At 44.7% G+C, this 15,247-nt stretch overlaps 1 protein-coding gene across 1 annotated transcript in view; it reads left to right on the forward strand.

Moving 5' to 3' along the window:
* Nucleotides 1–11,019, forward strand: part of LOC124593913 (homeobox protein BarH-like 2) — a gene marked incomplete at its 3' end in the record, with an annotated part of 72,483 nt that extends 61,464 nt beyond the window's left edge. Inside the window, exons 4-5 of the mRNA XM_047132263.1 lie at nucleotides 2,674–2,839; nucleotides 10,537–11,019. Of these exons, the coding sequence (XP_046988219.1) occupies nucleotides 2,674–2,839; nucleotides 10,537–11,019 (649 nt within the window). The remainder of the gene's footprint in view (nucleotides 1–2,673; nucleotides 2,840–10,536) is intronic.
* Nucleotides 11,020–15,247: the final 4,228 nt, after the last annotated feature.

Below are 15,247 nucleotides of genomic sequence, written 5' to 3' on the forward strand. Positions count from 1 at the left end.
AGCTTGTTACTATTCACGTTCTCCTATTTGCTGTTATAGTAACAGTAGTACAATTTGCGGTAAGCCAAAACAGCACTTCTTTAAAAATTAAAAAAAATTAATAATTTTTCGACATACACTGCTGGCCACCGTAAATGCAACACCCTGAAGGAAGCATCCGAATCAAGTGAAATTTACACCATGGGTTTGCAGCGATGAGATATGCAGCTGATTAGAATTTCAGCGCAGACGCACATCACGCGCGCCTGTGGCGCCACCTCATAGCGCCATTGAAGGCTTGGCGATTTCGACGAGTGTACGTTCGGCACGTGTGTTTACCTTGTGGTTGTTTCACAAGACGCTCAGTTATGCCTCGTAGACAACAGCGAACATCTTTTGATCAAGTATCCGAGTTCGACAGAGGAAGGATAGTGGCTTACCGAGATTGTGGATTATCATACAGAGAAATCGCTAGTCGTGTTGGACGAAACCAAACAACTGTAATGCGGATATGTGACCGTTGGATGCAGGAGGGTACGACGGACCGAGGTGGTCGATCGCATTCTCCTCGGTGCACCACTGCACGTGCTGATAGGCAAATTGTGCGCATGGCAGTGCCGGATCGCTCAGTGACATCCCGAACCATAGCACAGCACATTGCGTCTGTAACGCATCATCCAGTGTCTGCGCGTACCATTCGACGCCGTTTACAGCAGAGTGGTCTGTCCGCAAGACGTCCATTGCTTCGTCTACCATTGACACAGAACCACAGACGTCTCCGTCGCCAATGGTGTGATGACAGACGGATGTGGACGGCAGAATGGAATGATGTTGTCTTTACTGACGAGGCACGCTTCTGTCTGCAGCACCACGATGGTCGGATTCGAGTGTGGAGACACCGTGGAGAGAGGATGCTGGACAGCTGCATTATGCACCGCCACACTGGTCTTGCACCGGGTATTACGGTATGGGGGGGGGGTATTGGATATTACTCTCGCACGCCTCTAGTACGCATTGCCGGTACTTTAAATAGCCGGCGCTACATATCCGAGGTGCTGGAGCCAGTTGTCCTTCCTTACCTTCAGGGCTCGGCCACAGCCATATTTCAACAGGATAATGCGCGACCACACATGGCACGCATTGTCCAAAGGTTCTTCGTCAATAACCAGATTGAATTGCTTCCCTGGCCGGCTCGCTCTCCGGATCTTTCGCTGATAGAAAACATGTGGTCCATGGTTGCTCAACGAGTGACCCAGATTACATCCCCAGCTGCCACACCAGATGATCTTTGGCATCGTGTGGAAGCTGCTTGGGCTGCTGTACCCCAGGAACACATCCAACGTCTCTTTGACTCAATGCCGAGACGTGTGGCAGCGGTGATCTCCAACAATGGCGGCCACTCTGGCTACTGATTCTGGCAGGAACCACATGTCACAGACGTCTGTAAACGTAATCATTTGATACTTGGTCAACATGTTATCTACAAAATAAATTTTGTTGTGCTACCTCTTGTCTTTCTTGGTGTTGCATTTACGGTGGCCGGCAGTGTATATCGATGTTTTGAAAAACAGGGATCTCGATAATTGTCTATAGTTCCCCTGTGGATGGCTCTACAGTAACGACTGTAGGCTTATTTTCTTCACATAGAGATGTGCTTTCACGCTATTTAATAATTTTTACGAATTTATTAATTGTAAAGATCAAAAAATGACTCGAAAAACTTGCGCTTTTGTTGGGTGCGTTTCTAGTAACTGTCTCAATTTTTGTACATGAAAATAATTTTTAATGAAAGAAATTTCTGTCTTTTTTACGAATTTATAAAATAATTTAAATTCTTGAAAAAAGTCAGCAATGTCTTTCCTTAAGAGCTATTTCCACACAAATAAAAATAACACACTGAACGAAAGTGCAAGTTTTTGCAGGTCTTTTTTGATTCTTAGAGTGAATAAAACTAAAAATTATTTAATAGCGTGGTAGCACAACTATTTAACAAGAAAATAAACTTAAAACCGCTACTGTAGAGCCATCCACTGAAATAGTCTAGCGAAATATCTAGAGTGCCATAAAAAATCTATAAATCTCGAAAAATTATTAACATTTTTTAAATTTTTCAGGGAGTACTGTTATTGACATACTGCTGGCTATATTTACAATAAATAGCAAGTGAGGGAACGTGAGCGCTGACGAGTTATCCAATGCCCAATTTTTAACGGTTTTTTAGATACATCTCGAAATCTGACAAAGCAAACGATAGTTATGAAAAAGCAATTGATAACTCACTTTAACCCCTAAAACTTTCTGCTTTAACATTTTTCTATCGGAGCTGTAGTTTGTTTGTAGAAAAAACCGTTCCTTGCCTCTTTGCGGAGTTTCATGGAAAAGAAACTGTGTTTCCACTCATAATTTTTTCTTTTTAGGTAATCATTTCTGCACTCACTTATCTATACTGCTTGGAGTGTTCGGAAAGAGGGAGAGGCGTCTCTCAGCGCTCAGCAAGAGAAAGTGATTTTGCGTGTGTGCCAAGATAATATGTGTGAGCTTCTACAGCACGTTTTCGTACTGTTAACCTGTTGTCAGTGTTGCCAACTTGTGAGTGATTTATGGAATGGCCCTCGCGACACGTGGCACACTTGGAAACGGACTGGTGCACCTGTTGGCAGGCGGCAGCTCCAGCGGCGGAGACGCGGCTGACGATGGCAGCGGGGGCGGCGGCGGCAGCAAGCGGCGGCGGTCGCGCACCAACTTCAACAGCTGGCAGCTGGAGGAGCTGGAGAGGGCCTTCCTCGCCTCCCACTACCCGGACGTCTTCATGCGGGAGGCGCTCGCCATGCGCCTTGACCTCAAGGAGTCGCGCGTCGCCGTAAGTCCCTGTCCTGTTACTGCAAACGCTGGTCTTCGTGAACTACCGAAGAACTAAAAATAAGGGCCTCCTAATATAAATATGGAACTTACATACAGACAAATGTGTATGGTATGGGTACACTATTTCTAATAAAGAAAGCTTAAAAACATGTTACTTATAATCCCTGGTAAAAAGAGTGAAGCACCCGGAACTCATGACGTAACTTATGGGTACATTATTATTAATAAATAAAGGCTAAAATTGTATTATTTAACTCCCTAATGAAAGGTATGAATCACCCATACCTCGTGGTTGGATGTCCACAAACACAACATCGATGGGTATATAACTGACGAGAGATGCAATTCTCTGTGACGGGTAGAATGGCCAGCACAGTGCATTAGTGTGGTTCGTGTGTGGTGTTGTTACCACGCGTCGTACATGGTATACACTGATAAGCCGAAACTTTATGATCACACACCCTGCGATGTTGGATACCGCCTGATGGCGTTGCTGGTACATGACTTGGTAGCAAAAGTATATAAGCGGAGCAGAAACGGACAGGGGATCGCCCTAGCGAAGATATGACCTGGAAATGGGGATATACATTGAGATAGGCAACTTTCACAAAGGGGAACTTATTATAACTTAGAGCCTGTCAACGGGTGTGTGGGGAAACTGCAAAGCTGGTCGAATGTTCGCTTGCTACTGAAATGAGCATCTACAGAAAGAGGTAGAAAGACAGCGAAACTACTACCAGGCGCTAAATGGTTGGACGTCCACGACTCTTTACAGAACGTGTGGGGTTTGGAATCTTGTAAGCTCTGTAAAGTGGGCTGTGATATCTCTGCCGAAGGAGCTGGTGCATGCATAAATATTTCGGAGCACACCAGTCGTCGTACACTGTTGAACAACGAGCTCCGCAGCAGACCACCTCTACGTGTTCACATGGTGAGCCAACGACATCGCCAGGTACGATTGCAGGGGGCACGGGACCATCGAGATTCAATGCAAACGTGTCGGTTCTTCGGGCAAATCATACGAGGTGCGGCTAGAATAAAACCGGACTGATGCTGGAAAAAACATTTATTTACAATTATTTACAATTTCATGTTATCTCCTTCAATGTACTCTCCTCCTCGGTCTCTACACCGCTCCATACGAATTTTCCACTGTTCATAGCAATGTTGCAGATCATTTTCGGTAAGTCCATACATTACTTCCGTCGCTTTTTCTTTTACTGCTTCAACAGTCTCAAATCTAGTTCCTTTCAAAGCTGACTTGACTTTAGGGAAAAGAAAAAAGTCACAGGGGGCCAAATCAGGTGAGTAGGGTGGATGATCTAAGATGGGAATGTTGTGTTTTGCCAAAAACGTCTTCACTGACAACGCACTGTGAGCTGGGGCATTGTCTTGGTGAAGGATCCATGACTTTTTTCTCCACAAATCGTTCCGTTTCCTCCGTACTCGCTCACGTAGGGTAGCCAGGACGCTAATGTAGTAATGCTTATTCACTGTTTGTCCCTCTGGTACCCAATCAATGTGCACAATCCCTTTGATGTCAAAAAAAACAATCATCATTGCCTTGAATTTCGATTTTGACATTCGTGCTTTTTTTTGTCGTGGAGAACCAGGAGTTTTCCAATGCATCGATTGGCGTTTAGTTTCGGGATCGTAAGTAAAAAACCACGATTCATCGCAAGTAATAACATTTTGTAAGAAGGTGGGATCACTTTCAATGTTTTCCAGGATGTCAGAACAAATCATTCTTCGGCGTTCCTTCTGTTCAATTGTGAGACACTTTGGAACCATTTTTGAACACACTTTGTTCATGTTGAAACTTTCATGAAGAATCTGCCCAACACTTTCCTTGTCAACTCCTGTTAACTCAGACACTGCTCTGATTGTTAAACGGCTATCTTGTCGAACAAGTTTACCGATTTTTTCAATGTTTGCATCAGTTTTTGCTGACAATGGTCTGCCAGTGCGAGTGTCATCACTGGTGTCTTCGCGGCCATCTTTAAATCGTTTAAACCACTCAAACACTTGTGTTCGCGATAAACAATCATCGCCGTACACCTGTTGTAACATTACAAACGTTTCACTTGCAGATTTTCCTAGTTTGAAACAAAATTTGATGTTAACACGCTGTTCTTTCTGTACACTCAACATTTTCCGACGCACAGACAAAACGTCAACTACTTAAAACAGACGCCACGGGCAGACTGAGTGCAGGAGGCAGATGAAACTCGAGCAGTAGGCGGAGCGAGAGTCACGTGACAGGCCACGCGACTTTCAGCCTTATTGCATTCGTTTTATTGTTTCACCAGTACTAGTCCGGTTTTTTTCTAGCCACACCTCGTATTTTGCTACACTAGGTCGATGGTCGTCTCCACTAACGGCGTCATCGAGGTGAATAGCGGTCCGAAACGTGCAGCGCGCCACGGACGCAGGCTGGTGGGAGGCGTATTATGCTGTGGCAGACATTCTCCTTCGCTTGCATGGGGCTAATGGTGCTAATCAAAGATACGCTGACAGCTGCGAACCACCTGCATGCCTTCATTCCCCATTGGAGGTGTCATCTCCCAGCAGTGTAACTGTCCGTGTCTCGGAGTCAGAACCGTGCTACAGCGCTTTGAAGAGCATTATAGTGAACTCACGTTGATGTCTCGGGGACCAGATACCCTGATGTAAGTACTATGGAACCCATCTGGGTCAGTATCGGGCGCCATCACCGCGTACGCATAATCAGAGGCCCGTTATTTACGCGAAGTGCGTGAGCTGTGCGTCGACATCTAATGGCAGATACCTCCACAAACATACCAACAAACTGTCGGATCCCTGATACGCAGATTCAGTGATGTATTTCGCTCCAAAGACGGACAAACAAGCTATTACGCAGATGGTCTTAATCTTTTGGCTCATCATTAGGTACCCCAGACCGCATGGCATGTTCATTTGCAAAGAATGGTTCATTATCTTAATTTCCCCATTCTGGTTCCTGTGCAGCTTTCACAAATTTTTATCTAATTTTCGATTAAAACATTCTAATTTTTTATTTTAAGAAGTGCTTCTAACATATTAAATTTACTGTATTATGTTTAATTGAATATTTCCCAAGTATACTTAATTAGTATTAATTTATTATTTTCATACTTGTCAGACGTTGTAGTAGTTAATAATCATGCCGATCCTGCGACGATGTCAGACGAAGGCACAAGGAAAAGGAGCATACTAGAGAGGTGCATTTCCTACGTTCAACCCTTCAGTAGTTTTACTCATTTGTCATCTATTCTGTTGCATGGATAGCGTGAATCTATTCTCGTTAACTGCTGGTCAAGAATTAGTCGAGATACACTAAGTAATTAAAAGTATCCGGATACCTGGCTGAAAATGACTTACAAGTTCATGGTGCCCTCCATCGGTAATTCTGGAATTCAATATGGTGTTGACCCACCCTTGATGACAGCTTCCACTCTCGCAGGCATACGTGGTGCTGGAAGGTTTCTTGGGGAATGGCAGCCCATTCTTGACGGAGTGCTGCACTGAGGAGAGGTATCGATGTCGGTCGGTGAGGCCTGGCACAAATTCGACTTCCAAAACAACGCAAAGGTGCTCTATAGGATTCAACTCAAGACCCTGTGCAGGGCAGTCCATTACAGGGATGTCATTGTCGTGTAACCACACCACCACGGGTCGTGCATTATGAACAGGTGCTCGATCGTGTTGAAAGATGCAATTACCATCCCCGAATTGCTCTTCAACAGTAGGAATCAAGAAGGTGCTTAAAACATCAATGGAGGCCTGTGCTGTGATAGTGCCACCCAAAACAACAACGGGTGCAAGCCCTCCCCCCCCCCCCCCCCCCCTCCTGAAAAACACGACCACACCATAACACCACCGTCTCCGAATTTTACTTTTGACACTACACACACTGGCAGATTACGTTCACCGGGCACTCGCCATACCCACAACCTGCCATCGGATCGCCACATTATGTACCGTGATTCGTCACTACACCCAACGTTTTTCCACTGTTCAATCGTCCAATGTTTATGCTCCTTACGACAAGTGAGGCGTCGTTTGGCATTTACCGGCGTGATGTGTGGCTTATGAGCAGCCGCTCGACCATGAAATCCAAGTTTTCTCGCCTTCCGCCTAACTGTCATACTACTTGCGGTGGATCCTGATGCAGTCTGGAATTCCCGTGTCTCTGTCACTCGACAGACGAGGTCGAAATATACGCTTTTGTGCCGTACGTTTCCACTTCACTATCACATCGGAATCAGAGGACTTAGGGATGTTTAGGAGTGCGGAAATCTCGCGAGCACACATATGACACAAGTGACACCCAATCGCCAGCCGCGGTGACCGAGCGGTTCTAGGAGCCTCAGTCCGCAACCGCGTGACCGCAGGTTCGAATCCTGCCTCGAACGTGGATGTGTGTGATGTCCTTAGATTAGTTAGGTTTAAGTAGTTCTAAGTCCTAGGGGACTGATGACCTCCGATGTTAAGTCCCATAGTGCTCAGAGCCATTTGAACCGTTTGACACGCAATCACCTGGCCTTGTTCGAAGTCCGTGAGTTGCGCGGAGAGCCCCATTCTGCTCTCTCATGTGTCTAATGACTACTGAGGTCCCTAATATAAAGGACCTGGCAGCACAATGCACCTAATATGAAAAACGTATGTTTTTGGGGTGTCTGGATACTTTTGATCACATAGTGTATTTTTGTTCGTTGCTTCGTCGGATGGAATGTTTGCATGAAAGAACGAGAATGAATATCTCATATTTAAAAGGATGTTGGAGGGGATGCAGCCTTTCTACCCTACTATTCAGTCTGTAAAACGAAGAAAGAATGTCGGAAATAAAAATGGTTCAGGAGTAGGATCGAAGTTGATGGTCAGTGATAAGATTCACTGTGTTATTGGTACCCTCGATGAAAGTGAGGAAAGATTATACCACATACTGAATGGAATGAACAGTCTGCTAAGCGCAGGTAAAAGACTGAGAGAAAAATGAAGGAAGACAGGAGTTAAGAACTGCAATATGCAATACACAGCTGAAACGGCATATTTAATTAGAGATGATCGATGTTGGTCTAGACTCAGACTATCAATGGTCCAAAAACTATCTCAGCTATGCAATTGCACAATTGGCGTAAGAGTCATCAATTATGCAAATGCATAGACTGAAATCGGTCGTCTCTGATAAAATATACCGTTACAGCTGTGTATTGTGTTATATAGTTCTTAACATTCATTACATCTGTACAACATCACCTCCATAAAATATTTCTAAAGACAAAAGTAATATGGAGTATCAGAAATGGCGCTATTGAGAAAATTAACATCAAACTGGGGACTGGGAAATAGACAAGGTGAATGAATTACACTACTTGGAAGCAAAGATGATGTAATAAGCAGACTGGCACAAGGCAAAGAGGACATTCGTGGCCGAAAGAAGTCTAGCAGTATCAAAAATTGCTCTTAATTTGAGGAAGAAGTTTCTGAGACACAGGCAAGTATCGAAGCGAATCATGGATTGTGAGGAAACCAGAAGAGAATCGAAAAATTTGAAATATGGAGTTAGAGAACAATTATGAAAATCAGGTAGACTAATAAGGTAAGATACGAGAATGTTCTTCACGTAACGGCAATGAAAAGAAATGCTTGGAAAACACAGAACGATGGGACAAGTTGTAAGGAGTTGCGTTTAGTCATCAGGGAATACGTTCGACGGTACTACAGGGGAGGGAGGGGGGGAGGGGTGGGGGGTAGAAACAGTTGTGGAAGACACAGATTAGAATCTGCTTTCCTGGCCATACCCATTATTCTCTTGAGGTCGGCTTGTTACTCTGGATTTGGGAATGTTAGTGTTAGAGGGTGGCTCGGTACCCTACCAGCCACCATCCCTCTCGCCCTGTGGCAGAATATATATACCTCGACTGCCTGCGTCTAGTGTATGCCGTGTGAAAGTGTGATAACATTATAGAAATGTTTTTTAGTCCTGTAACTCAGGCGGGACGTGGGTACCAGCCAAGTATTCAGCTATCAGACGTGGGAAAACACCAACAAAGCATATCCAGATTGGCAAGCAAATTTGCCCTTGTTGTGCTATTTGGGTGGGGCATGACAGAGACTTGAATATTTAGAGAAACTTATAGAGAACTTCGGCTGTGAGCGCTACTCAGTGATGAAGAGGTTAGCACAGGAGAGAAATGGTGACAAGTCGTGCCAAAACAGTCAGAAGAATGAGGACAAGAAAAGAAGAACAGATGGGATGGTCATAATTGGTTAGGTAGACGTATGGGAATAGAGCCAGCAGGGGGTTCATCCTACAGTCATTCCTTGACTTTTGGGAAGGTTCGTTTTGAGGAGCCATTGGTAGACCAGGAGGCAAATTAATTAAGGGGGTTCTGAAGGGATCGTTATGATTTCTGGAGGATGGGAAGGGGGAGTTGTGTTGTGACGGAACTGTGATAAGGTTATTAAGGTGTCTAGTTGTACTGGGCGTTTATAATTCATGTGCAGATACCCATAGACTTTCAGTGTGAGCTGTAGTTATCATACGGCAGCGGGACATGGTAGATATGCTAATAAGTTAATGTGGAAACGATTACAGCTGCAAAAAATAGTTCCAATATGGCCATCAGGTGCATATCTGGCACTGTGAATGCGAGAGGACGTATAGAAATGTTTCCTCATGTAATGGCTTAGGAACGGGACATGGGCCGCTGCCACATTTAGTTCAGCATGAGCACCAGAGAAGGCGACGAGACGCTGTACAGCGCCAATGTTACACCTGGTGGCCATACTTGGAAGTACTTTATTCCAGTGTAAATCGGTTCCACATTAACGCATTTGGCATAGCTACCAAGATTCGCTGCCATACGATAACTGCGGCCCCACATTGGACCTCCGTGAATAGTTGCACTTTAAGTATAACCACCCGGTACTGTAAGAGAACGGAGACTGGAACCTTCTCTTGTTACCTCGCCTTTCCCGTATTTTCACGAGGTCATCATGTTACTGTGGGTTTGACAGTGTTAATAGTAGATGGTGGATGAATGTCCTTTCTGTCCCCACTCCTTGTTCCCTGGAATGGAGTCTGTATATTTCATCTGTCTTCATCTAGAGTTCATCCATGTGAAAGTGCGAGAACATTTCCGAAAAAATTTCAAGTTTTGTCACTGAGACGGAGCATGGGTCCCAGTCCAGTATTCAGCTAGCCGGACACAGGAAGCTGCCCAAAAACATCAAGGCTGGGTGGCACACCAGCCCTCGTCATTGATCCAGTGGCTAATGCGGGTCGTGACAGAGACTGGAACATATCCAACAAACGATAGAGAAGCTTGCGTGTAAGCGCTACTCTAAGATGAAGTTGGCATAGCAGAGAGGTCGTGGCACGCTGCATCAAACCTTCCAGAGGAATGATGACCCAAAAACAGAAAAAAGGCTGGCACGGTGGTAAATGGTTAGGAAGAAGTCATGAGAATGGAAACAACAGGTGGCTCCATCTACAGTGTTTCCTTCAGTTTTGGGAGCCATTGGTTACGCCAAGAGGTAAACTGGTCGAGGGGGATTTGTTGAGGTCGCTGGGCTTTCTGGAGGGTCGGAACAAGGTGTCGTGTTGCGACAGAATTGTCATAAGGTTATTGAGAATGGTAGCTGTCGAGAGCACAGGTCACCTCTGACAGTGGGGACGCGATGTTGCAGGTGTGGTTCCAGAACCGGCGCGCCAAGTGGCGCAAGAAGGAGCACACGAAGAAGGGCCCGGGCCGGCCGGCGCACAACGCTCACCCGCAGACGTGCAGCGGGGAGCCCATCCCGGAGGAGGAGCTGCGGCGCAAGGAGCGCGAGCGGCGCGAGAAGAAGCTGCTCAAGTCGCTGGAGCGCCAGCAGCGCAAGCTGGCCGCCAAGGGCGTCGCCGTCGACCTGGACACGCTGCGCCGCCAGTGGGAGGCCAAGCACCGCGCCCACGCGCCCGCCCACCAGCAGACCCAGCCGCCGCCGCCGCCGCCGCCCCTGCAGCAGCAGCAGCAGCAGCCGCCGCCGTCGCCGCCCCCGGCAGCCGACCTTCCGGAAGACCGGAGCCTGTCCCAGCCCAACGACGACGAGGAGGATATCAACATCGTCTCGGACGACGAGGCCAGCTCCAACTGCGGCCGAGTATCGCCTACGCCGCCTCCGCAGCCGCCGCCTCCACCCCCTCCACCCCCGCCCACGGACGTCGGCCAGCAGGTCTCCGCGCCGCCCCCGCGCCGGTCCAACCCCTTCAGTATTGAGAGTCTGCTGTCGCACGACGTGGACCACAGGAGACAGACTGTGTCGTCCTCGATGACGCTCAAGTGACCTTACACTCACCTGCTGTCGCAGTTGTTAAACCACCGCTAGAAACAGTTGCCGTATGGTGAAGGATGAGTGATTCGTAGTCTGTTTCACAAGTAGCTACGGCGGCGAAAACAAAAGCTCCCCATTCTTGCTTTCCATCGTCACTATCGAGTTCGTAGCAAATTAGCTCACCGTTACGGTAGGTCCCAATTGTGGGACTGGTGTCGTCGGTCACTGTCATATAAAATACGCGGTCTACCATAGACGAGATGTTGCAGGTGCAGACCAACTTCACACCAATTCCAGGGGGTACGTAGAGTAGCAAACAGATGCCACACTGGGCACGAGTACCATCGTTTTATGTCCATACCACGTGCTTAAGTAAGTGAATCGGAGTACGGCACGAGATCAGCTCACTGCAGCTGCATCAGACACTAGCTGTAAGCCAGATTTTTCCAGAGATGCTAGGTTTGGATCTACGGAACTTTCCGTGCAGTATATGATCATCCAGAAGAAGCTCAATGCACGAATTAATTCCTATTTTATGACGAAGCATGTACCAGAATCACTAAAAAAATAATTGATTTAACCGGTGTTCGAGAAAGATTCCTCTTTCCGCTAACAGTAGCAGACCAGTTTTCCGGGATTTTGATTGTTACAGAGGTAACTGAGTGAAAGTAATGGCACACATATCCTCCCAGCGTACAAGAAGACACCATGTGTCTTCCTGACGCTGTTCAGCTTCTGGGCGCATCCATTAAAGGAGATGAATCGAGGCCCGCTAGTGCCGACTGCCACACAAATGACTCTACAGAAGATTTTCTCTATAGATCGAATAAATGCGAAATGTTTTGAGGGAAGGTACAGCTATTTACGTATAATGATGGTGACAAATGTTTCTCTTTTATGATAAGTACAATAAAAACAGTCCGACGATAACTGTTAGGAAGAATGAAACAATCAGTATTACATCAGATGCAAAGAAAATTCTCATCAGTGACTTGTAACCCACATCCTTCCAACATTCTTGTAAGAATGATTCATGCCAATCAATGATCTATCCAAACGAGAAAGATCCTTATCATCTAATTACCCTTCCTCTCAGAGCATCCAGAAAACGTCTTTAGCAAATGTTACTTAACTTCACCGATTTACTTCAGGGATACACCCTAAAAGAGCCGGCACCGGCCGCGAGATGTGTTAGAGATACGCTATCATTGTCTAATAGTTCGTTTTCCCCTTAATCACTCATTGGTTTTACAACCGATGCTGATCAAATTGTGATCACATCTGAGTTGGAAAAATTTCTCGAAACTTGAGACAATTTCACGAGGGATAATGTCACCAAAATTTCAGTTTACTTACGTGGTAGAAACGAAAATCGTGTGAGACAATTGCGTACATTCCTATTAAGAATATCAATAATTTACATTCATTGTATGTTTTATATGCGATTAGTAACTAATAATGGAAAACAGAATTTTCAGCATCATCTTCAACTAAAGGCGATTAGCAACTAGTGATGTAAAACAGAACTTCCAGAATTGTCGTCAACTAATTAGCTATTGATTTATTTGCCTTAACGTTCGGATTGGGGTGGTCGATATCTACTTAGAGAAATAGCGGGCGACTGATGAAGATCATGACAAAAGTTCGTAGTCCACAAAAAAAGGAGCTATATTATATGACATTATCCACAAAGTTTCCCTTACCAAGCGAGATTCATCCTTTAAAAAGTCTTGATAGCAGAGTTACTGATGAAGTTGTTTTAACATCTTCCACTTGATAGAACAGCCACAACTGTTCTACATGTTATTCACGGTTGCTAACATCCGCATACAGATGTATTACATTTTTTCTTCCAGTAAAAGAGAAGCGCATTTTAATTTTATTGGAAAAGAAAACTTAGTACAACTGCATGCTGATGTTATCAATCACGAATGTTTCAACATTGCAAAGTGTTACTGGCAAATAAAGAAAATGTCCACCATCGCCAAACTGTAGTTTGTTTGATCGTATGTGAGCAATCAGACGATGTTAAGTGTGACTTAGCAGCAATGGTTATGCATTTCCTGTCACGAAAGGTAGATCCAGTTCATTCGTGAAATCAGAAAATTGACGTACTTATCACTGTAAGAACATAGTTAAAAATATATATTGATGACAACAGCGCAAATGGGTAAAGGTGACAGCGTGAAGTACATGATAAAAGAAAATGAAAATAGAAATGATAGATCTTTTGACAATCGTATTCAGTGATGAATGTTTATCGCATATTGACTATATAACAGACATTTCATGGACTTCATACTGGCGGTTAGTGCAATGCGTTAGCAGCTATGCATATCATATTATGAGAAAATTGAAAATGGTTCTGTTGGTACTATGTTTTAAATGTTGTATTAGAGAGTTTATTATTACCTATGTATTTTACAACTATTGTAAATAAACCAGTAAATTAATAAATATGTAAATTATTGACGTTACTTCAAATTTTCGCATTTTAATTTATCCCACTGACAATAAATTCATTTCGACCATAGATTAATTACGAAAATAATAAACATTCATTTAAATAGTCATTCTTCCCGCGATCCATATCCCAATGGTACAGAATGAAACTCTAAATATATTTACAGGTAGACATTCAGGTTGCGAAATCGTTTAGGTAAACAAATTTCGCGAAACCCTATCACATGTGGCAGTAGAGAGAGCGACACCAATGTGCACATGAAGTTGTTTTGTGTGCGCCAGAGTCGCCTCTGACATGAAGGTTTTGGCAGCTGCAACAGTGGTCGCGACCTTAACACTTGCGTGCATCAAATCGCTGCATTACAAAAGAAATAGAAAAACGAGGTTTGACTCGCGATTAGATCAAAAACAGACATCAGCTGAACTGCTGAGAGACCTTGCAGGAATAAATTATTGTGGCAGACCCAAGAAGTTCTTTACGCTATCCGGGAATTTGACGAAAACAGTTTATGTAACAAGGAGGGAACATACTATTACGCTTGTAGTACTGCAGCCCGAATTGAAACTACAGATCACATTGCGTTTTTTTGGGAAGAGGACATTCATATTCGACTGTACAGGATTTATTTCTTCTTCCAGAATCAATAATTGACAAATTTGTTCCAAATGTTTGTGATGCCATTACTACAATTCGCGAATGTGATGCATTGCTGGGACGTTCCGTGGATGAATACTGAATAAATAATTCACGTTACCAAGTTTGTGTAGCTTTTCCTGCGCAGCGTAAAAGAACTCACCAACAGGAACCACAGGATTTTTGTAGATGTTGTCTGTTTCACAGCCGGGTGTTTTACTTGCTTGTATTTTTCGAAATTTATTTGAGTTTGTGTTTCCAATGTTATGAATTTCGCTCTGTAGTTCAGATATCGTCAATCAATGCGTGTTCAGGTCGCTTAGGACGGCCTCAAATGCAGCGGTACATCGCTATTTGTTTGTGTAGTTCACATAATTGAAATCGCACAAACACTTGTGCACAGTGTAGATGTCCAAGAACTGAATAATTTCCCCCATTTCTTACTTTATGTTTAACTTCTTTAACAGGCTATTGACAGAACACATTGCTCCCTGCCACGCGCAGCTACTAGTTTCGTGTCGCCGAAGTCGGAACAAGCGGAAACTGTAATTTAGACAGCTACATAAGCGGCCACACTCTGCTAATGCGCAGTGGGTCTTAGCGCAGATCCAAAACTTGGTTTCGCCATTAATGAGGTGTAAAACAGCCTTAGTTGATGGTATAATGATAAGTGCCCTCAGTCGTGCGCTTTACAGTGGTTTGCAGAATATGGACACAATCGTAGACTCCATCAAAGTAATATCAAAGGTATACTGTCTGCCACGACGTAGCGAATGGAATTGGGGAGAAGAGGAATTTGTGGCACAACTTGACTAGAAGAAGGGATCGTTTGGTAGGAGACGTTCTGAGGCATCAAGGGATCACCAATTTCGTACTGGAGGGAAGTGTGGAGGGTGAAAATCGTAGAGGAAGACCAAGAGATGAATACACTAAGCAGATTCAGAGGGATATGGGTTGCAATAGTTACTCGGAGATGAAGAGGCTTGCACA

The sequence above is a fragment of the Schistocerca americana genome, chromosome 2, assembly GCF_021461395.2.
Source record: "Schistocerca americana isolate TAMUIC-IGC-003095 chromosome 2, iqSchAmer2.1, whole genome shotgun sequence".
NCBI lineage: Eukaryota > Metazoa > Arthropoda > Insecta > Orthoptera > Acrididae > Schistocerca > Schistocerca americana.